The sequence below is a fragment of the Lontra canadensis genome, unplaced genomic scaffold (assembly GCF_010015895.1).
Source record: "Lontra canadensis isolate GAN:19392208 unplaced genomic scaffold, GSC_riverotter_1.0 scaffold181, whole genome shotgun sequence".
Lineage (NCBI taxonomy): Eukaryota > Metazoa > Chordata > Mammalia > Carnivora > Mustelidae > Lontra > Lontra canadensis.
Window position 1 is genome coordinate 1,102,445 of NW_022631175.1, and position 24,411 is coordinate 1,126,855.

Below are 24,411 nucleotides of genomic sequence, written 5' to 3' on the forward strand. Positions count from 1 at the left end.
TCCAGGGGACATTCTCTGCTGCTGTGGAGAACAAGGGAGGACCCAAACCCCTCCATCTGGATGTTAAGGGCTTTGTCCAGAAATAAAGCACTTGGAGAGAATGAGAGCCTGGTCTGCCACTGTCCACTCCAGTGTGAGTAAATGAAACCAGTCTTATTTGAAAAATGGGAAAACTGGGTCCATCAGTAGATACTTTTCATTCATGTAAGAGCCCCATCACAGATCCTTACACAACTGTAAGAAAGAACGCCACGGAGGGATGTATAGCGACATGAAGAAAGCTTCAGGAGAAAATGTTAAGTCCTAGAGGGATAGGTACAGCATTAACTCTTTATAGTAACACCATTTTTTATTTTAATTTTTAAAGAAGATTTTGTTTATTTGAGAGAGAGCGCAAGCACCAATGGGGGAAAGGCAGAGAGAGGGAGAAGCAGACTCCCCGCTGAGCAAGCAGCCCGATGGAATGTGAGGCTTGATCTTAGGATCCTGGGATCATGACCTGAGCTGAAGGCAGATGCTTAACCGACTGAGCCACCCAGGTGCGCCATAACACCATTAAAAAAAAAAAAAAAAAAAAGATTTATTCATTTAAGAGAGAGAACGCGTGCGCATGGGAAAGAATCTCAAGCAGACTCCCTGCTGAGCACGGAGCCCAAGTAGGGCTCGATTCCACGACCCCGAGATCATGACCCGAGCTGAAACCAGGAGTCGGATGTTCAACGGATTCAGCCGCCCAGGTGTCCCCAGAGTAACACCGTTTATGTTAAAGCCAGAGCCAGAGCCACGTGGGAGAGCTTCTACAACTTCTCTGTCACACCTCCTACCAATCTGTATTCCCGACACTTGATCCGGGCAGCCTCTGTGTCTGTCTTCAGTCAAAAGCGGCAGAAACGTGGCTATGATTTCTGCAGCCACATTAATGAAGGCAACACAAGCTTCTTCCTGGCTCTCCCTATAGGGGTGTATGCCTCTGAGCTTCCACGGAGGAATTCGGGCCACTCGAGCTACCATGCTGCAGAGCAAGTGGAGAAGACCACAAGAGAACAGAGGTGCCTGAAGGCCTCTGCTGTTCCAGTCCCAGCTCACTGATTCCCTTCGCAGCCCAGAAGACAGACAAGCAAGACAGGAAGCCTCAGGGGTAGCTGCGCTGTCACCAACCCGACTGCAATCATAGAGCCCTCAGTCAAGAAGCGCCTGCCTCTTTCAGCCCAGTCAGCTCCCACCGGAGATACAGTGATGACTGCTGGTTACTGGGCTGGGGATTCCTTACCCAGAAATAGGAGCAAGAAAGGATTCACTTTGAAACAAAACTACGTAAACATAAATGCAGAGAAAAAAGGAGAACTGGTTCTAGGAAGACTTTCCCCTCGGTTTTTACCGTTCTCTGTGGGGATGAGTGAGATTGACAGGGGAAGGGAGAAAGGAGTTTGAATTTTACTTTTCATTTGATATGCTTCTGTATAAACTTTTTTCAACAAGCGCACATTTCTTTTGCAATAAAATTAATAATAAAAAGAAATAAAGGCTGCCTAGCTGGCTCAGTGGGTGGAGCAAGCAACTCTTGATCTTGGGTTGTGAGTTCAAACTCCACACTGGGTGTAGAGATTACTCAAAAATAAAATCTTAAAAAAACTAAATAATAAAATTAAATAAAAAAGAAATACATTTTCAACTGCAAAAAAACACACACACCCAACAATAGAAAGAGAGGGATACTAGGGTGGCTCAGCTGGTTAAAATCTAACTTTGGCTCAGGTCATGATTCCAGGGTCCTGGGATCGAGTCCCGCATCAGGGTCCTTGCTTAGCGGGAAGTTTGCTTCTCCCTCTCCCCTTGCTCCTCCCCGCTGCTCATGTTCTCTCTCTCTCTGTCAAATTAATAAAAGCTTAAAAAAAAAAAAAAAGAAAGAAAGAAGGACAGAAGGAAAGGAGAGAGAGTTAACACTCAAATAGACATTAATGGATCAGAAAGCAAATAAAGCCCTTCTTCCAAAGCAAAACTGATCAATAAAAGCAAGAGCTGATTCTTCAAACTCAACACAGTAGACAAATCTCTATCAAGTATGATTGGTATTTAGTGGCAAGTACACAATACTGCAAATGAGAAAGTGAGATTTTAAGATGCTATAAAGGAATACTCTCATATAACTAATAGATCTGCTGAATGAAATAAATGATTTCTGGAAAAATATAAGTGACTAAAAAATTGTCCCAAGCCATAGGAAACCAGTACACAGACCAAGAGCTAAGTAAAAAATTAAAGTGGTCAAAGAACTATGACCAGGGTGCCTGGGTGGCTCAGTGGGTTAAAGCCTCTGCCTTCCGCTCAGGTCGTGATCCCAGAGTCCTTAGATCCAGCCCCGCATCAGGCTCTGCTCAGCAGGGAGCCTGCTTCTCTCTGCCTGCTTCTCTGCCTACTTGTGATCTCCGTCTGTCAAATAAATAAATAAAATCTTAAAAAAAAACAACAACAACAAAACTATGACCAAAAGAAAAGCATAAAGCTGAAGAGGTCATACCAGGAAGAAACCTTCAAATAAAAAAAATAATTCCTGCTCTAATAAACAGTTACAGAAAACAAGAAAAGAACATTATCCACCTTATTTTATGAGATTAACACAATTCTGACACCAAGAAGGGACAAAGAGCTGTGAAATCTAGGCGTATGCTAGAAGAATAACGCGCAATGGCCACTTTGGGTTTATTTTAGGAATGCAGAGGTAATATCACAACAGGAAACCTATGCATGAATTCCATTATATTTATCGGATAAAAGATAAAGACATTTCAAAAGACGCCCAAAAAAGGGTATGTGATGGCACTGCATGCTCATTTTTAATAAAAATGTGAAATAAATTAGACTGGAACAGTACTTTCTAAACATAAGAGGATCCCCTCAGACACCAGCAGCAAGCCTTCACACCTCCTGGTGGCATATGAGAGGCACTGAGCTGAAGAACAGAGCATGGAAATGTACAGAAGCCTTGAGTCACTACACTGTCCACCTGAAACTAATATAATGCTACATGTCTACTAGAATTAAAAAAAAAAAAAAATTCTACCCTGAGCACAGACACACATACGGAAATTCTTTTTTTTTTTTTAAGATTTTATTTATTTATTTCACAGACAGAGATCACAAGTAGGCAGAGAGGCAGGTGGGGGTGGGGAGCAGGCTTCCTGCCAAGCAGAGAGCCCAATGCGGGGCTCGATCCCAGGACGCCGGGATCATGACCTGAGCTGAAGGCACAGTCTTTAACCCACTGAGCCACCCAGGCGCCCCGACATATAGAAATTGTATTTAAAACTAAAAAACGAGGGGCTCCTGGGTGGCTCAGTGGGTTAAGCCTCTGTCTTCAGCTCAGGTCATGATCCCAGGATCCTAGGATGGAGCCCCGCATCGGGCTCTCTGCTCAGCAGGGAACCTGCTTCCCTCTCTCTCTGCCTGGCTCTCTGCCTACTTGTGATCTGTCTAATAAATAAATAAAAAATCTTAAAAAAAACCTAAACTAAAAAAAATGAAGGAAACAGCTGACAACTGTCATTTCAGAGGACTCTTCCAAGGTTCTCTCAGATTGTCTCTTAAATGATGGTAATTAACAATAAATAATACTACAGGGAAGTGTAGGTGGTTCAGTCAAGTGTCCGCCTTCGGCTCAAGTCTTGATGTCAGGCTCCCTGCTCAGTGGGGTGTCCTCTCCCTCTGCCCTCCCCCTCCCCCTGTGCTTGTGCTTACTCCCTCTGTCAAATAAATAAATAAAATCTTAAACAAAAAAAAAAGACTGTTACTGACATAGGATAAAGAGATTCAGAGCCTAGTAGGCTTTTGAATCCAGAAATAAACCTCAGTGGATTAGGGATAGTTCACACATAATAAAGGTGAAATTTCAGATTAGTAGAAAAATGTACTTGATACAGGATACTGAGAAAACTGGTTTAGTGTTTGTAAATGAAACCCACACTCCCATTTCACACTATGTCAAAATAAATGACAGGCATTACTTAAATGTAAAAAATAGTTGATTTTAAAAAGTAGGTTAATTTTTAGATGGGGAAGGACTTTCTAAGCACAATACCTTAGAAGGGATAAAGAAAAAGTCCATTAAATGTGACTGCTGGGGTGCCTAGCTGGCCCAGTCAGTAGAGCATGTAACTCTTGATCTCAGGGCTGTGGGTTTGAGCCCCATGGTTGGAGCAGAGATTATGTAAAAACAATCTTTGGGGAAAAGAAATAAATTTGACTGCAAAAAAACTCTTTTCTTGCAGGGAAAACAACTGTAAGAAACCAGAAAAAAACCTGATAACCAAAATTCTGACAGTTAATATCATTAATCTATAAAAAGGAGTAGAAAAAATGGAAGACTCAGAAAAATGGGAGGAACTGGAACAGGGAGTCACAAAAGGAACAGGAAGGGGGAGTCACAAAAACGGAACCACCAATGGCAAATAAAACATGTAAAAAATACTTGACCTCCAGAGTTTTCAAAAAGGTAAATTTGGTGGGGCACCTGGCTGGCTCAGATGGTAGAGCATGTGACTCTTGATCTCAAGGTCTTGAGTTCAAGCCCCGTGTTGGGCATGAAGCCTACTTTAAAAAATAAATAGGGTCACCTAGGTGGCTCAATTAGTTAAGTGGCTTTTTAAAATTAAATTAAAAAAAAATATTTTATTTGAGAGAGAGCACATATGTGTGCACTCGCATGAACAGAGAGAAGGGTAGAGAGAGTGGGGGAAAAGCAGACTTCTCATTGAATGGAGAGTCCAACACAGGGCTTGATCCCAGGACCCTGATATCATGACTGAAGGCAGATGCTTAACTGACAACCTTCAACTGACTCTTGATTTCGGCTCAAGTCATGATCTCAGGGTTGTGAGGTCCAGCCCCACCTGGGGCTCCACGCTCAGTGGGTAGTCTACTCGAGATTCTCTCCCTCTCCTCCAGCACGTGCACACTCTCTCTTTCTAAGATGAATCTTCAAACAAAACAAAACAAACCCCCAAAACTAAACATGCTTTAAAAAAATGTAAATTTGAGAGGAGCTGTTTTGGTCTGTGAGACTGAAAAAGATCAAGGTGCTCATCATGACGTCGTCACACTGATGTAGGATGTTTACTTTAACACAAAGACCATAATTTATCCTAAGGAAATCAATGGACAACAGTGCGAAGAGGCATGAGGATATTTATAGTACTGTTGTAATATGGAATCAACCTCCGTTAATAAGGCCCTGGTTAAATAAATTACGGTACGCTCATCAAACGAATCCAGGCATACATTGTTTTATTACCTTTTGCTTTACTGCACTTCCCAGACACTGCATGTTTACAAAGGGTGGGTCTACGGCAGCCATGTGTTGGGCAGGTCTATCAGCACCATTTTCCGAACAGCATTTGCTCCCCCTGTGTCTGTGTCACATTTTGCTAATCATGGATTTCAAACTTTTCCTATTACTACATTTGTTATGATGATCTGTGATCAGTCATTATGACTTGCTGAAAGCTCAGATGATGGTTAGAATTTTTTTAGCAAGAAAGTAATTTAAAATTAAGGTATGGGGAACCTGGGTTGCTCAGTTGGTTAAGTGTCTGCCTTCAGCTCAAGTCATGATCCCGGGGTCCTGGTATTGAGCCCTGCGTTGGGCTCCCTGCTCTGCAGGGATTCTGCTTCTTCCTCTCCCTCTGACCTTCTACCCTGCTGTGCTCCCTCAAATAAATAAATAAAATCTTTAAAAAAACACTTTACATGCGGCACCTGGGTGGCTTAGTGGGTTAAAGCCTCTGCCTTCGGCTCAGGTCATGATCCCAGGGTCTTGGGATCGAGCCCCGCATCGGGCACTTTGCTCTGCAGGGAGCCTGCTTCCTCCTCTCTCTCTCTGCCTGCCTCTCTGCCTACTTGTGATCTCTGTCTGTCAAATAAATAAATAAAAATCTTAAAAAAAAAAAGAATGCTTAAAAAAATAAAAAACACTTTACATTGACTTTTTGTTTAGTTTACTTAGCTTAATTTATTTTTATTATTTATTTACACATTGATTTTTTTTAAGATATGGTGCTATCCCACACTTGATAGGCTACAGTATGGTGTGAACATGACTTTTTTTTTTTTTTAAGATTTTATTTATTTATTTGAAACAGAGAGAGAGAGATCACAAGTAGGCAGAGAGGCAGGCAGAGAGAGGGAGAAGCAGGCTCCCCACTGAGCAGAGAGCCCGATGCGGGCCTCGATCCCAGCAACTTGAGATCATGACCTGAGCCGAAGGCAGAGGCTTAACCCACTGAGCCACCCAGGCGCCCTAAACATAACTTTTATATGCACTGGGAAACCAAAGAAGGTCATGACTCGTTCTACTGAGATATTTGATTAATTGCAGTGGTCTGGAACCCAAGCCACCGTCTCTCTGAGGTATGCTTCTACTGTGCAACCATTTAAATGGCACATATCTCTACTGACATTGAGAGCCACGTGGGACACAGTGTCAAATAAAAACAAAATTACAAAACAGGTGTGCCTGGAATAATAGTATTTTGGTTGAAAGAAAGACAGAAGGAAAGATCCAAATACCTCTAAAATATAAACACACACACACACACACACACACACACACACACACCCCTTTATTCATGTGTTGAAAGGATAGGTATCAAAATGTAAATTTAAATCATTCCGCTGTCTCTGAGTACTGGGATTCTGAGGCGCTGGTTCTTTTCAAAAATACTTCTCTGTATTTTTTGAAACATTTCAACATGCAAAAACAAAACTATTGGGAGGAAAATAGGAAGGAATGGCTTGGGTACGGAGGGATTAGGGGAAGCTTTAGATTCTGCAGATCTGAATTTGAAACTTGTGGCAGGAAGCAGGCCAGGCAGTGGCCCAGCCACAGCTACATGTGCCTCCCCCACCACTCACTCACTGACCCTGCCGCTAGGAGTTTATGCCTCAGCCCTGGTCACCCACTCCCGGGCAGGGAGAAAGGAGGGCGGTCCTGCTCTGCTCCTTGCTTTCATTTCATGCCCCCTGCACCATCTCCCTTCCCCAACCTCTCCCAACTCTATCCTCTGGTCCGCACCCAACCTTGGGGACTTGTCTGCTCCATGTTTTTGATGTCTCCACTCTTGGCCACATCTAACTCATCTCCTGGATTGTTGCTAGATTGCTCTTTCTCAAACCCGGGCCTGATTATGCCGGCACACTGCTTAAAAACCTCTAATGTCTTCTCAAAGCTCCAGGGACGAAAGCGTGGCCGTTAGCATGGTATGGACGGCCTGAAAACTGAGGCCGGCCTCTAACTTTGTGGGTCTCCGTGCCCCGGCCCAGACCCCACCCCAGCACAACACCCGGCACAGACCTGGGGAAAACACCCTCTGCCATTTGCCCCCAGGAAGGTTGGCCACGCTTCCACAGACCTGTGTAAAATCCCAGGCCCAAAGAAGGAATTCCACCTAGAGCCAAGATTCCCATCCTACCTGAGAATCCAAGTCTTCTCCTTTTAAGCAGAGATTGGCATCAAGAACATTGAGTCCCACCAGCAGACCGACAATCACCATCCCTTCTTCCTCCATCATTAATGCTTCGGGCTCATAGAACTCACTGCAACAGATTGACACAACAGGCGGCCGGCCCCTCAGGAAGGGAGGCTCACCACCCCTTCTCCCTGACCTGCCCTCCCCTTTCACCCCTCAGTGGATGGGCCAGGCTGACAGCTTCACCAGGTACCCAGCAACTCTCTGGTGCTATTTCTTGCCCCCGCTTCAAGTGCTGCTCTTTTTTCTCTGGCCCCTCTTCTCTTCCTGTGGTTGAGGATGCGCTCCTCCTGCCTCCAGTCCAAGGATGACTCCTCCGTCTGGACCCCGGACCCCATCCCCCCCATCTCCTCTTGGCTCCCGTGCTCCTGACCATCACTCTGCCCCGCCTGTCCCCACTGGCGCCTTCTTCCGCACTGCTGTGCACTACTATGCCAGCAGGAAGCAGGATCCCACAGCCCCTCACATCCAAGAATAAAACCCCTCCCTCTTCCCTGTGTCCCGCGGAGCCACACTGGCTGCTTTACTTCCTTACCTCCCAGTCGCCTCCGCCCTTCGCAGGGGGATTCCATTCCCCATCTACTACTGCTCCTGGTCACCAAGGATGTGCTCATTTACTGTGTGTGTGTGTGTGTGTGTGTGTGTGTGTGTGCGCGCGCGCGCGCATGAGAACTCGGGTGACTTAAGAATTAGGGTATGAGGTCATGGGGATGAAAGGTACAGAACGGGGAATATAGCCAATGGTAGTGTCAGAACTTTGTATGGCGACAGATGGTAGCGCACTTGTGAGCACAACACAATAGTGTAGACTTGGAATCACTCTGTTGCATACCTGAAACTACTGTAACATTATGTATCAACTCTATTTCAATTAAAAAAAGTTAGTTCATCAAAACAAAATCTGCACCTCAAAGTTACTCAGTGTGATTGTACTGAAAGCACAAAGTACACGAAGTATTTGAAATCCCTATTTATCATGTAAAGATATGTGCAATAAGCCATGACTTGCGAACAATGAAAAATTCTGAGTGGCAGGCCATACTGTAACAGATGTTTTTAATTCAGTCAGACAAAAAACGCTAACTCTAGGGAGAGTCTCCCCTTCCAAATTCCCAGGTCCTAGAAAAAAATTCCTTTGTGAGGATTATTTGTGCTTACATGTGAGTATCAAAAATGAACCAGTCATCAACTTCAGGGACAGCCAGTTAGTCGTTACTGATGCTAAGAGATAGAAAATTTTATAAGATGGATATGGAATCCTAAAATAGGTAACAAAGGTATTCTCTCTTATAAAAGGCAGGTTTTTATACTTTAAAATTGTCCACTGCCTCTAGTTTTAAAGGCATTTTTCCCCCTATTATCAATAAATCTAATAGATACCATATCATTGAAGTTTAATAGAGTGGGTTGTCTGCTTCTTAACTTAGGTATTTCTGAAGAATTACCTTTGAAAGGGCTTTTCAAAATGAAAAGCAGTAGGAATCTTCATTCAAAATGACTTTCAGACACCCAAGTTCGAAAAATGAAATACTCTTTAAAAACTAAGCCAAGGGGACACCTGGTGGCTCAGTCATTAAGCGTCTGCCTTTAGCTCAGATCATGCTCCCAGTGTCCTGGGATCCAGCCCTGCATCAGGGCTTCCTACTCAGCAGGGAGCCTGCTTCTCCCTCTCCCACTCCCCCTGCTTGTGTTCCCTCTTTTGCTGTGTCTCTCCTTGTCAAATAAATTAATAAAATCTTTAAAAAATCAAAAAATTAAAATTAAAATCTTAAAAAAAAAACACCCCAAAACCAAGCCACAGATGTTTATGATGAACAATTACTCAAATAAAAGCTGTGTACATCGTACACTCCTGTTTTAATTCCAAACTATTTCCAGAACGATGTTCTAAGTATGTACAGAGCAAAAGACAAGCAAAGACAGGAGGTAAAATACCTTAAGAGATGTTTATTGTCTATGAGCACTTTCAGATAATCTGCCAGTTTCTTCTGCATGAGCGCAAGATACAGCCAGGCTCTGCCTCTTCCCACAGCCGTCCTGGAATTCAGTGAAGCAGCAAACTGTTAAAGCATGACACCAAAAACCCCCAAGCCCCCAGTTTAGCTGAAGAGAGACACGTATTCCTGCATGTACGTGTATATGAACACAGCGAATGCCATGGGAATAGCAGCTTTGGGGCCTGGCTGCAGCAAAGTCTGGAAGGCCCAGAAAATAGCTTTCTGCAAACCTCTGGGTGCAGTTTGAATTTTGTATCATGGACATGTATTTTTGGTTTGTTTTGAGGAGAGAAAACAACTCTCAAGCTACAAAAAAAATCCGATTTCTGGAACAAATACAATTAGATAAAACTTGGCATAGATTCATAAAATTTCACATGGGGCCAGGAAATAGCTGATTAGTATACTGCATAAACATTTCTTCAAAAGATTAATATATAGGGGTACCTGGGTGCCTCGGTTGTTAAGCATCTACCTTCAGCTCAGGTCATGATCCCGGGGTCCTGGAATTGAGCCCTACATCGGGCTCCCTGCTCTGCTGGAAAGCCTGCTTCTCCCTCTCCCACTCCCTCTGCTTGTGTTCCCTCTCTCACTGTGTGTCTCTGTCAAATAAATAAATAAAATCTTAAAAAAAAATTAATATATGGAACATAGTGTTTGTTGATGTGTTGAAGTCTCACGTCCCTAGGCATTAGCTCAAAGGTGCAACTTTATTTTTAATTGTGGCAAAATACACAGAACATAAAAATTCACCTTCTTACGTGTACACTTCACTAGCATTTAGTATGTTCATGCTCTTGTGCAGCCAGTCTCAAAGAGGTAATTTGGAAAAGGCCTGCTCTAAGCATCAGAAGAAACCCAAAAGCCTCCCAGCTGTGGACCTAACACAGCTTCAGGAAAGAAAGATTCTGTTCCAGGCAGAGTGACAGCATCTGTGACCTCCGAGAAAGTAGTCGAGGCACTCCAGTGATCAGTGTCTGCACCAAAGAGAGCTATGGGGGCCACTTCCAGGAGCCAGGCCCGTAAGGGTTAATCCAACTCCATCAGTACAAAAGGCTTTGAAGTCCTCCCCTCCCCACCCCCAAATAAATGAGCTTAAATCAGAGTAAAAAGGAAAGTAAAAAAAAAAAAAAAAAAAAAAAAAAAAAAAAAAAAAAAAGATATTGACTGTTGGCAATGATGCAGCAAGTCGACACAGAAGGCATGGCGTGTCAGGCACATAAACCTGTACCACACTTCCAGTCAGTGATTTGATCAGGGTATCAAAGCTCTAGATCTAATAATATGTGGTAAGGAAATAATTCAGAAAATAATTCAGAATGCACATAAAAATGTATGTATGGAGAAAGTCTGCCACACTCCTCAGATAATGAAAAACTGAAGAAAAGCACAAGGCCCAAAGGGGAGTTAAGAAGATGAGCTCCATAAAGGAATGCTATGTGGCCATTTAAAAAATGTCGTTGTGGGGATGCGTGGGTGGCTCAGTCGATTAAGCACCTGCCTTCGGCTCAGGTCATGGTCCCAGGGTCCTCGGATCGAGCCCTGCATTGGGCTCCCTGCTCAGAGTGGGTGTGTTTGTCCTCCGCCTCCCCCTCCACCTTCCCCAACTGGTGCTCTCTCTCAAATATAAATAAAAATCTTAAAACAAGCGAAAATGAACTTTTGGGACTTCATCAAGATAAAAAGCTTCTGCACAGCAAAGGAAACAGTCAACAAAACAAAGAGGCAACCCACGGAATGGGAGAAGATATTTGCAAATGACAGTACAGACAAAAGGTTGATATCCAGGATCTATAAAGAACTCCTCAAACTCAACACACACAAAACAGAGAATCATATCAAAAAATGGGCAGAAGATATGAACAGACACTTCTCCAATGAAGACATACAAATGGCTATCAGACACATGAAAAAATGTTCATCATCACTAGCCATCAGGGAGATTCAAATTAAAACCACATTGAGATATCACCTTACACTAGTTAGAATGGCCAAAATTAGCAAGACAGGAAACAACATGTGTTGGAGGGGATGTGGAGAAAGGGGAACCCTCTTACACTGTTGGTGGGAATGCAAGTTGGTGCAGCCACTTTGGAAAACAGTGTGGAGATTCCTCAAGAAATTAAAAATAGAGCTTCCCTATGACCCTGCAATTGCACTACTGGGTATTCACCCCAAAGATACAGATGTGGTGAAAAGAAGGGCCATCTGTACCCCAATGTTTATAGCAGCAATGGCCATGGTCGCCAAACTGTGGAAAGAACCAAGATGCCCTTGAACGGACGAATGGATAAGGAAGATGTGGTCCATATACACTATGGCGTATTATGCCTCCATCAGAAAGGATGAATACCCAACTTTTGTAGCAACATGGACGGGACTGGAAGAGATTATGCTGAGTGAAATAAGTCAAGCAGAGAGAGTCAATTGTCATATGGTTTCACTTATTTGTGGAGCATAACAAATAGCATGGAGGACATGGGGAGATGGAGAGGAGAAGGGAGTTGAGGGAAATTGGAATGGGAGGTGAACCATGAGAGACTATGGACTCTGAAAAACGATCTGAGGGTTCTGTTTTTTGTTTTTTTTTTTTAGATTTTATTTTTATTTATTTGACAGACAGAGATCACAAGTAGGCAGAGAGGCAGGCAGAGAGAGAGAGGGGAAAGCAGGCTCACCGCTGAGCAGAGAGCCCGATGTGGGGCTCGATCCCAGAACCCTGGGATCATGACCTGAGCCGGAGGCAGAGGCTTCAACCCACTGAGCCACCCAGGTGCCCCCGATCTGAGGGTTTTGAAGGGGTGGGGGGGTGGGAGGTTGGGGAAACCAGGTGGTAGGTATTAGAGAGGGCATGGATTGCATGGAGCACTGGGTGTGGTGCAAAAACAATGAATACTGTTACACTGAAAAAAAAAAAAAACAAAAAAACAAAACAAAACCTTAAAACAACAACAAACAAATAAACACCATCCATGACTTGAAAACAGTGAAAAACCTTGGGTGACGGGGTCATACTACGTAAGATATTTTCATTTCAATTAGGGGAACTGAACTTGAGGGAGATTCCTCAGAATACAAAACGCACCCTGCCAAGTTTCAAACTACCCTTCCGCCCCCAAAATTTTAGAACTTTTGTAACTATTTAATGAAATAGGAAAAAAGAAAAGTCCTTCCCAACACGGCCCCTGGTGAGGCTACTTCTCTGCAGGCATCAAGAGAAGGGAACTATTGTGTCTTTCCATCTCGGGAAGACAGGGGAGGATTTCGGTACCTGAGCCTGTCACCTCTTTATAGCCAAAGAGTTAAGAAGGGAACAGAGGTAGTGGGTTTGGCAGACAGTGAGCTCTTTGTTAACACAAGACTTCAAACCTGCCTCTCACGCTGAGCTGGAAACAGAGGTCTGAGTGTGGGAGAAGGGACAGCCTGGGTCTGCTGAAATTTGAACGCACTGGGACTCCATCCTCCCAGCCTCACTCAGAGGGAGGGAGCTGAATGGAAGGGGTGGGCAGCAGGACCACAGAAGGAACTGCTGAAACAAAGCAGACGTGGGAAGTGCCTGAGAGCTCATCAAATAGTATTTGAAAGTTGTCAAGGTGCAAAAGGCTTTCACCTTCTGTGGGCTAGGCTCAAGGGCTGAACTAGGGACAGGGACCGAGGCTTCAATTTCACCTTGAGGAGACCGCACGGCGCTCTGCAGCAATGGAGGTCAATGGGACTTAGAGGCTTCTAGAATCCCACAGACCTGTGTTCCCTTCCTGGCTTCACCACTCCCTTGCCAAGGGGCCTTGGGCAGGTGACTTAGCTGCTCAACCGTGCTCAACAGCTTTCCTGGAAGCTTTGTTGTGGGGAATTCAATGAGATCCTGAAATGTCCTTAGCACAATGCCTGGCACATGGCAGGCCCCTGGTAAATGCTGGCGATTATTATCATCTGAAAACGGAACAGGCTGCCTCCCCAGGAGAAGCATCTGAGGCTGGACAGTGGTGTCCCCCTGCAGGAGACTGCACAGCGCTCGTTTGCATGGGCCTAGGGATCTCTAGGTCCCCTTTTAAATGCAGACTTCATGATGATGCCTTGTTTGTATTCTGTCAAGTTTTTTAATTTTGAGCCTATGCATGGGGATCCCAAGGGCCAACCCAGATATGGTAAATGATTTGTCTCACCTTTTCACAAATGTCCCATATCCCAGAAGCTAAAATCTGGCCTGAACTATATTCTGAAAACTGCCCAGATGCATCCAAAACTCAGATTCCAGGGGCTTGATGATGACCCTTTTACTTTTGTAACTGCTTCTCAGGTAACAATATCTTTTCTTCCTCTCTCTCTCTCTTTTAAAGTAATCTCTATGCCTAACATGGGGCTGGAATTTATGACCTGAGATCAAGAGTTGCGTGTTTTCCTGACTGAGCCAGCCAGCTGCCTCACAACACGTTTTCAAACTACATGACCTAAGTGTGACCTAAAGGAATCACGGTCCCCATCTTAAAGATAAAGAAACTGAGGCTTAGGGAGGGACAAATCTTGCTCAGCATCTTGAGGATAACGAGCAGCAGAGCTGAGACTAAAGTTTAAATGGAGTGTGGCTCGTATTACAATTTGTTTGAAATTAGAAAAAGTTTTAACAGCAAGGAATTGAGAAATGGGTAAATATGAGGGAGTTGTTTTTTTTTTTTTTTTTTTTAAAACATTAAATCAGGGTGCCTGGGTGGCTCAGTGGGTTAAAGCCTCTGCCTTCGGCTCAGGTCATGGTCTCAGGGTCCTAAGATCGAGCCCTGCATCAGGCTCTCTGCTCGGGAGCGAGCCTGCTTCCTTCCTCTCTCTCTGCCTGCCTCTCTGCCTACTTGTGATCTCTGTCAAATAAATAAATAAAATCTTAAAAAAAAAAAAAAAGAAAAAAAAAACAAACATTAAATCAGTGTTAGCTACTTCTCACTCACTTTAATTCTGGTAGGTTTCTGTCAAATAAATAACAAATAAAATCTTTTAAAAAAAAGAAAAAAAAAAACAAATAAACATTAAATTAGTGTTAGCTATTTCTCACTCACTTTAATTCTGGCAGGTTTCTGACGCTAGTGGCTATATCCGATGCTTCTGGGCAAAGTTTCTCCACCAGCTCCAAAGGACCGAAGAAAGATTTATTTTGGCCAATAAAACTCTTCTTAACTAAAAGGGAAAACAAAAGTGTTACTCATAAGAGCGGGTTGCAAAATTTCCTCAGGCGCCTACAGTCTCTCTCCCAAAAGCCAAATGGACAATGCACACAGCTCTACTGCTTAACCCTGATTTAGTCCTGGGGACTCAGAGATGCCAGGTAACAAACGAGCTCTCCCCTCCTCTGGTGACAGGGTTTCTGTGATACCCTGACTATATATGCTTACTCCAAGTATTTATTGCTCATGAAATCAAACAAACAAACAAGCAAATAAATAAGTTTACACACACACATGAGATATATATATACAGTAGAAATCCTTCCCCTTTCTCCCTCCCACCTGATGTCAACATCAATGCTGGATTTCAAATCGTCACCACCATCCCTCATCTGAATTGTTGCCAATAAGCTGCTAATGGGTCTCCTTGCTCCTAAGAGGGACACCTCATTACCCTCCTCCCCCTCACAATCTCTTCACACACATGGAAATTCTTTTAAAGGGGTGCCTGGGTAGCTCAGTTGGTTAAGTGCCGGCCTTCAGCTCATGTCATGATCTCAGGGTCCTGGGATCGAGCCTCGTGTCATACTCCCTGCTCAGAGGGGAGCCTGTTTCTCCCTATCCCTCTGCTGCTCCTCTTAATTGTGTTCTCTGTCAAATAAATTAAATCTTTAAAAAAAAAAAAAAAGGAAGTTCTTTTAAAAATGTTAAGTCAGGCCATGTTTTTCCCTTTGCTTAAAATCCTCCAGATACACCTACAATACAATCCATCTCCTCACGTGACCTGCAAAAGCCTACATGACCCAACCTTCTCCTGCTCCCCAATCCATTTCCCTGACCTCATCTCCTCCCACTCTCACTCTGAGCCCACTGGCATCTTCCTCAAACCAAGCCTCGTCTCACCTGGGGCTTCTGCCTACCTGTTTCTTCCCCCACTAAGGAATGCTCTTGCCCCAAATCTTGGCACAGCTAACTCTTTCTCCTTTAGGTCTTAGCTCACAGTTCACCTCCCCAGTAAGACCTCACCTCTCACTCTAGCTGAAATGCTTGCTGCTTCCTTGAATTTGTGGCATTTTGTAATTTCGTTTCTGCATTCATCGTCTGTCTGGTCCCCTAGACCTGTGCAGTCCCCTAGAGTCACTGGGTACTGTGTGCTCTTGAGCACCTGAAATATAGCCAGTGCAACTGAGATGTGGTATAAAACACCTGGTGGGTTTTTAAGCCTTAGTAGAATAAAGAAGAATGTAAAATACCTCATCAATAAGGCTTTTAATCACTGACTATGTGTCAAAAATCATAATATTTTGGAATACTGGGGTCAATAAAATGTGTTCTAAAAATTAATTTCACCTGTTTCTTTTTACTTTTTCCTTTCCTTTTTTTTTATTTAACAAAGATTTTTATTTATTTATTTGACAGAGATCACAAGTAGAGAGAGATCACAAGTAGGCAGAGAGGCAGGCAGAGAGAGAGAGGAGGAAGCAGGCTCCCCGCTGAGCAGAGAGCCCGATCCCAGGACCCCGAGATCATGACCTGAGCTGAAGGCAGAGGCTTTAACCCACTGAGCCACTCAGGCGCCCCGTCCTTTTTTTTTTTTTTTTTAACGTGGCTACCAAAACACTAAAAATTGCACAAGTACCTTGCGTGGCATTTCTCCTGGCCAGTGCCGCTCTCCAGGTCGGGTCTGGCGCGCTGGGACACCCCCCACGTCTGTTTTGCACCCCGCCGTTACCCCAGCACCCAGAACAAGGCTCGGCACTGATGAATACATGTGGAGCAAACAGCTGGCCCGAACTCCCCCGCCCCGAAGGCCCCCTCAAGCTCACCTTTCAGCCCGTGTTTGAGGCAGTGCTCCATCACTACGAAGAACTGCTGCAAGGGGGCATGGTCCGCATCCAGGCTTCGGCCCAGGCTCAGAGCGGACTGCAGCAAGACTTTGACGCTGAGTTTCATCATGTGCATCAAGTTGGCACGCTCCTCCATCATCTGGCACCTGGAAGCTGTAGGGGCACAAACAGGGACAGCCTCGTCAGTGGACTGAGGGTGGTCCGGGGTGAGGAGGTTGGAAGATCGGCCTGGCGCGGGGCCAGGCGATCAGTTCCGAGCGCGGACGTGTGGCTGGACGGATAACTGACTTCGTAGTCAACCGGCCTCTGAACCCAGGAGGTCACGGCTGCACCTGTGCAGTCTTACGCCGGTCAGTCTCGGGAGACCTCTCCCAGGCAGCTCCGCGCGTTGCCAGGGCGACGGCTCTACTAAGATTCGTCGCGATTGGCGTTTTCCACACCCAGTATTCCATTTTCGACCAATGGAAGGGGGCATACTCCAGGAAGCCCCGCCCCCAAGTGTTCCTCCCCTGGACATTCCGATTGGACGGACTCAGTCAGAGGCCACGCCCACGAAGCTCACGGGCGCCATTTTGCATTCTCGGCGCAAGTGGCCCTGTCCTGAGCCTCCCTAGACGGCTCTCTGAGCCTGTTCCTTTGTCCGAGGGTGTCAACCCAAGTGCGTTTGGGAAAGCCTCTGCCCCTGAGCTCCAGACTCAGATTCTCACTGCCTAGCTTTAGCCCACAGTGGGTGGGCAATACGAGTTCGACGCTTTTTTGTGGTATGTGAAACCGCTACAATCAGAACTCAGCTACGTTTCCATTTCAATTCCTATTAACGCTGTCTCGGTTTCAAGAGTAAAAAGTTTGTGGGCCGTCGATATCAGACACCCATGACAAATGTTTGCCATGTGTCCCCCCATGCCCAGAAAGCTGCCAGCCTAGGAATTAAAAACGCATACTCCACGCGATTAAAAAACACCCCGCGCACGCCCCTCCGCACCCGCCCAACATCTAGTCTGAAACATTGGCCGGCCAGACGGGGGTGGGGGTGGGGGTGGGGTGGGGATCGTAGTGGCTTCATGTTTATTGTCTCCTTGGATTCTGTGAATCCTTGCTGAATGCAATGATCTGTATATTCCGTATAAATTAATATTGATACTAATCCTTTGCTTATAGCTGTTTGATTTCACGGCCATTCATTGATACGACCATAAAGATAGTTTAAAAGAGGGCACACATGGAGAGCTGAATCGAGAAGTAATGTATAATGGCTGAATTGATAATAAAGTTATTAAGTAAACATTACTGAGACCTGAGACAGCCTGGGACTAAAAATTCTAAAAAGTCTCAGACACCCACAAAGACAGCTACTGGGAAAGAAAAGTCGGCGGGAACATTTCATCAGAGGAAACTGGGTTGATTAAAAGGGTGGGGGCGGTATAATTATTTTTTAAATTTAGAGAGAATCCTATAAAATGTATAAATTTGAAAGCATTAATGAGCGGGAGGATCCGCAAAGAAAAGAAAAATTGTAAAAGCCTCATCACGAGAGGGAGAAACCCTAAGCGGACCAATAAAGACAGATGCAATTTGCAAAGATTGACTGCTCAAGAAGCCACCACGCCCAGGTCTGCAAACCACCGCTCTGCTCCTCGGAATGCAGAGCCAGGATTATGCGAAGCCAGCATTGCGCAGCGCCCCGCAAGCCCAAATGTTTGCGGGAGATGCGTTTCCAGCCCCCGAGTTTTCACGCTCTGAAACAGCAACCAACTCTATTTTCACCTCTTTCTGTACTTTCTAATTAAGTTCCTTCCAGCTTATCTCTTATGTCCCCGCAAGAGCCTGCGGGCCAGGCGTCCCCTGATGGGAACCAAACTACCATATGGATTGCCCTGAGCCAGCAAGACTCCGGGTGTCACTGACCCCAAGACAAGGATCGACGGGGCCTTTACTGCCCACGGGCCTGTACCCACCGACCTTTACCCCCACATTTTCCTTACAGAAATCTAGAGTATTTTCAGCACTTTGTAGCCCACCTTTGAGATGCTACTCCCCCTCACTGCAGTAAATTTGTTTCTTGGCTCACCCGGCCAGGTGCTCTTGCATTTCTGCGGCCTGGTTACAGATTTACTCCCTATCCCACATCTTTCTCTTGATGTGCCTGATGACGGAGCAGAAGGCAAGCTGAGGACAGGTCACAAGCTCATACCCTGCCCCCAGCAGGCTATCCCCCCCCTCCACCCAAAGGGGTTTGTGCGGCATTCCTCAGACACTCCTGGCTGCCCTAAAACTAAGGAAAGGGAAAAACAAATGGTTAACTGATAAAGATCACAGTCCTTTATAGGACTGGGGTCTTCGATCAGTTTACCACTGTCCTAGAGATTTACAAGGCAAAAGCATCCTGTTACTAATAGCCTAATATCCAGAGACCCAAAGACTCAATTTCCTGGAGCCCTAACATCACCCTCTCCTCCGTGGCAATGTGGGAAGCAAAGGCAAAAGGGAATGTAAATATAATTAAATTTCCTCATTACCTGTAGCCCCACTGACAAACACTAGAGGCAGGCACAGTCTAATTAACTCGTCCCGGAAACTCCCAACTGCCTCAACACCAATGCTTTCCTAGAGGGAAAAGCAACCTTAGTTTGACAATAGCAAGGCCTGCAGTATCCTGAGTCGTCTTTAGCATATGGAAGTCCTTTTGGACACCTCCCTTTGTCCTTATCTCCCCCAGCTCCCACGTACGTATCAGTCACTCTGCACAGCCCCAGTGCTGCAGCTCTTTCAGCCTACCTGTCCTGTCCCGTGAAAAATCACCTTTTTGCACCAAAGGCATCTCAAGAATTCTTTCGTGGCTGTTGGCTCCAGGCCTCACCAACTACGCTACTCAAAACCACATCACACCCACTTGGGATCTAGGGAGTCCCACACAGCCAAGTGGAGATTAAGCCTCCTTTGATGATTCAAGTCACCCAAGACATGAAAGCCTTCCAACCTCTTATTGCTTTATTGTACTTAGTTAAGGAAACCTGGTCTTGAGGGAGGGGGAGGTTTCTAGCTCTCTGCTGGCTAGCATGAATTCAGAAAATTAAACACTTTTTTCTCCCACAGATACATAATCAATCAGCCCATCTCAATACTCCTCCCTGAGATGCACCATTAACTTGAAGGATGTGTTCCATAAATTAGATGGACTCTAATAAATTATAGCTCCATGTTTTTTAAGAAAATGGATTTGAAGTACACATAAACTAAATCCTTTTGTCAAAAAATACTGCGTTGGCAAAGGTATAATGAAATAAGCAACACTCACGTGTCGCCAACTGTTCTGAGTGTTCTGGGTTAAACAGGGTAGCTACTGAAAGAATTACAAGTATAGGGCGCCTGGGTGGCTCAGTGGGTTAAGCCTCTGCCTTCAGCTCAGGTCATGATCTCAGGGTCCTGGGATCGAGGCCCGCATCGGGCTCTGCTCAGCGGGGAGCCTGCTTCCTCCTCTTTCTCTCTATGCCTGCCTCTCTGCATACTTGTGATCTCTCTCTCTCTCTGTTTCAAATAAATAAATAAAATCTTAAAAAAAAAAAAGAATTACAAGTATAATTTCCATTTGATAAGTCTCGGTAAAGGCTTTTTGGGGGGAACATTTTGAGGCTGGGAAATTTAATATGATTGGGGAGCATCTTTTTGAAAGTCAGGTGATTTTCATTTGTTTTAAACATAAAGGAACAAAAAATAATTTTTGACAATAGATCAATGTGACTTGGGGCATATAACTTGGAAGGGATTCAAAAGCTTGATGTTACTAAAACAAAACTATCCATTTCTATTTCCTGTTTATATGAACCAGGATTCTCAGGGCTCACATCTATTAAAACAAAAAAAAACAACCAAAAAATGGGAATAAAATTGATGCTGAGTCCCATCATATTTTATCTGTAAATCATGTATGTTCATCTCTGGATATATGCTAATGAAAAAATCAAAGCAGCCCATTAAGAGAAACAATAACAAGAAAAGTTTATAGTATTTATGTATAAAAGTTATATCCTTATGTCAACTTTGTATTTCTTATTTTAATGATAATTCATTCCATAAGAAAAATATAACGTAGAGCTTTAGTTACAAAAAATGTTTATTGAATTTTACTTTTCCCTAAGAGGTATGTATGACAGGATGATAAATAAAATTTTTATAAATAATAAAAAAATTTAAAACATACAGAAGTGGAATAGAAATTCAAGTTCAAGGAGTAAAAGGGAAAATGTATAGTTTTCAGGGGCGCCTGGCTGGCTCAGTGGGTTAAAGCCTCTGCCTTCGGCTCAAGGTCATTATCCCAGGGTCCTGGGATGGAGCTCTGCATGGAGCCCCGCAACGGGCTCTCTGCTAGGCGGGGAGCCTGCTTCCCTTCCTCTCTCTCTCTGCCTGCCTCTCTGCGTACTTGTGATCTCTGTCTGTCAAATAAATAAAATCTTAAAAAAAAAGTAAAGTTTTCAAATAACTTATATTTAAGATGGATGGTAGTACTTATCAAATCATTTAGGTATTTACATACCACTTAAAGAATGATGTAATGCTTTTATTTTAAAAAGCTAATATTTACAATATACCAGAAAACAAACTTTAAAATTATGAATTAATTAATCTTAAAAGATTAAAATTAATTAATCTTAAAAGCTGATGACTTCTTGTAGGGGGTCATGTGAGCAAAAAACATGAAGACTAGTGTTTTAGGTCACCAGAGGTAGGTGGCAGTGGCTTCTGCTGATGTAGGAAAGACGTTGGGGTTCAGAGCCAATGGCCAGGAAAGAATTCCTGATCCATCTTTGATGCAAAATGGTTTTATTAAAACATGGGAACAGGACCCATGGGCACTGGGGTTATCTACACTTTTAAGTTGGGAGGGGATTAGGGATAGTGTAAGTTTGTAAGGAATTTCAGAAGCAAGGTTTCTGGGACCTTGAGTGGGCTAGCTGTTTTTGGGAAAAGGTCATTTATTACCATCTAATAAAACCTTAGTCATGAGACTTTTCAGATGTATATCATGGGCTATATGCTTGGGGGGATGATTGCCAACACGTATCTTGGGTGGGGCTGGGGAGCATGTAGAGATAAACAAAGCTTCCAAAGGAATTTTTATATTTTAAAGTAGACTTACAGGAAACGGGGTTGGGTTAAGACTGTCTTTTGTCCTTAGCCAGAGTATCAACATTGAGACAGCAGAGTTCCTAGAAGAACGTCACTGGGCCTGTTTCAAGAACTTGTCTAGGGGCTTCAGATAGTAAGGAAATTTAATTTTTCTTTTGCCTTTCTTTGTTCCCCACATCACTATCACCGTTCCTGGGTACATGGCTGTGTTCTGCAGTCATCCCACCCATCCCTCTGCACCATGACTCACCTGTTCCCATCCATGCTCAATTTAGAGAGCTACGGAATGGATCTTCGAGCCATTCCATCTCTCAAGTTTACTGGCTTTGTGACTTTGGCCAAGCTATTCACCTCTCTAAGCTTCATTAATAATAGTTCAGCACGGGGCGCCTGGGCGGCATAGTCGTTAAGCGTCTGCCTTTGGCTCAGGTCAAGATCCCGGGGTCGTGGGATCGAGTCCTGCATTAGGCTCCCTGCTCAGCGGGGAACCTGCTTCTCCCTCTCCTCCCCACTTGCGCTCTCTCTCACTTCTCTCTCTCAAATAAACAAGATCTTAAAAAAAAATAATAGCCCAGCACATCAGCACACAGGACATCACCAAGTTCTATACTTCCTAAATTGCCAAACAAATGGTCTGTTCAGGGATTTCAATCTTGACTGTTATGCAGGGGCCAGGCCTGGAACAGAAATGAGGGCTATTGTGGGAGGACGAGCTGGAGGGGACCGGGACCCCATGAATATCCAGGGAGCAACCCCACTGAGTACCACCCTCTGGTGAGAGGAATGCTGGTCAACAGTGTCAGACGCAGAGTTTTCAGAAGCTGGACGTCTGGATTTCTACGTAAAGCCTGCTCACTAGCTAAAAAAAAAAAAATTTGCTTTATTTTTTATGTTATTTTTTAAAAATATTTTATTTATTTGTCAGAAAGAGACAGAGTATGCATGAGCAAGGGGAGCAGCAGGCAGAGGGAGAAGCAGGCTCTCCGCTGAGCAGGGAGCCTGATGCGGGACTTGATCCCAGGACCCTGGGATCATGACCTGAGCCAAAAGCAGAGGCTTAACCATCTGAGCTGCCCAGGTGTCCCAAAATTTGCTTTAATGCTTTTATACTGTGCAGCATCTAAAATGCAACGACCAGGAGCACCTGGGTGGCTCAGTTGATTGACCGGCTGCCTTCGGCTCAGGTCATGATCCTGGAACCTGGTATCGAGTCCCGAGTTGGGCTCCCGGCTCCACAGGGAGTCTGCTTCTTCCTCTGACCTTCTCCCCTCTCATGCTCACTCCCTCTCTCTCAAATAAATTAATAAAATCTTTAAAAAAAGAAAATTATATAAAATGCAATGACCAGACACAAGCTGCTCACAGCTTTTGTCACCTCTATATATAGAGGTATAGAGAGTGAGTACACAGGATGGGGAGTGGGCCATAGGGTTTTTTGTTGTTGTTGTTGGGTTCTTATTTACAGAGGAGTAAGGAGATTCTTGATAAATCTGAGTTTTAGTTTTGAGTAGCCCTTTAGTGTCTTGAAGGATCTTACAATACGATATTCCCCTCTGTGGATGAGGAGGAAAACTTTAACACTTTCCTGTCAGGAATTTTCACTTAGCATCTCAGGGGCTAACGTGAGTTCAGCAACAAAACTGGGAAAACATTACTGTGGTTCATTGTGAAACGAGCTGCACCGGCTGTGGAGGGCCACTTGGACACATGGAGAATAAAGTTTCCCATGGAAGAAGAACAGAGAAAGGCGTAACACATACCCCCTGTCTGATGGGAAGGAAATATATATCTGAATAATTCTAAAATGGGAGAATGCTTTTGGGATGCCTGGGTGGCTCAGTTGTTAAGCCTCTGCCTCCAGCTCAGGTCCTGATCCTCCTGGGATCGAGCCCCACATCAGGCTCCCTTCTCGGCGGGAAGCTCGATTCTCGCTCTCCCAATCCCCTTGCTTGTGTTCCCTCTCTGTGTATCTCTATCAAATAAATAAAATCTTAAAACAAAACAAAAACCAACGAAGATAACAAGGATAAAGTGTGGAGCACCTCTGAGTACCCAGGTGACCACCTGGATCAAAGCCTGCACTGATGCACAGCAGGAAGCCAGTCCTGCTACTACCCAGGGTTATTCTGAAGGTTAAATGAATTAACGCAGGCACAGATCTAAGACTAATACCGGTCATCTAGTAAGTCAACAAATATTTATTATTAATTATTCTGTGCTGGGTGCTATTTTAGGCACTGGCATGGCATTTTTCAGTGAACAGCTAAGATTATTTGCTTGCTACACAATCTCGGAGGCCTCTACTTCACCCTATGCCTTGACTTTCGGGACTTGCCGCCAATGGCTGGTTTGCAATCAAACACCCACAGGTGTGTGCAAAGGCAGTGAACCAGTGGGAACTAGAATCCTGTGTTAATAGGCTGCCTCATTACCTGCTAGTTCTACTTGTCACTGCCAAAATCTCAAAACAAGTCTGTGTGTAAACCTTTCTCCACTCGCTACTCCATCTTCACCACCGAAATTCTCACAATTCACAATGCTGCGTCAGTGAGGACTTCTAGGCAGCAAAGTCACCGGTGAGTAGGAGGGAATCAAGAAACATTATGGTTCTTAGCACTACAGTCTTCCATCACCTCTGCCCCACAGCACTCTATGAAGACGGAACTGAATTTTTCATTTTTTTTTTTAAGACGTTATTTATTTGACACAGAGAGAGACTCCGAGAGAGGGAATACAACGAGGAGAAGTGGGAGAGGGAGAAGCAGGCTTCCCG

The 24,411-nt window shown here is 44.4% G+C and overlaps 1 protein-coding gene across 1 annotated transcript in view; it reads right to left on the minus strand.

The window, feature by feature from the left end:
- The window catches only part of RUFY1 (RUN and FYVE domain containing 1), a 63,287-nt gene that overhangs the window by 37,766 nt on the left and 1,110 nt on the right, over positions 1 to 24,411 (minus strand). The window contains exons 2-5 of the mRNA XM_032846798.1: positions 16,494 to 16,667; positions 14,563 to 14,680; positions 9,456 to 9,557; positions 7,464 to 7,587 (exon numbers count right to left, since the gene is read on the minus strand). Coding sequence (XP_032702689.1) covers positions 7,464 to 7,587; positions 9,456 to 9,557; positions 14,563 to 14,680; positions 16,494 to 16,667 — 518 coding nt within the window. The remainder of the gene's footprint in view (positions 1 to 7,463; positions 7,588 to 9,455; positions 9,558 to 14,562; positions 14,681 to 16,493; positions 16,668 to 24,411) is intronic.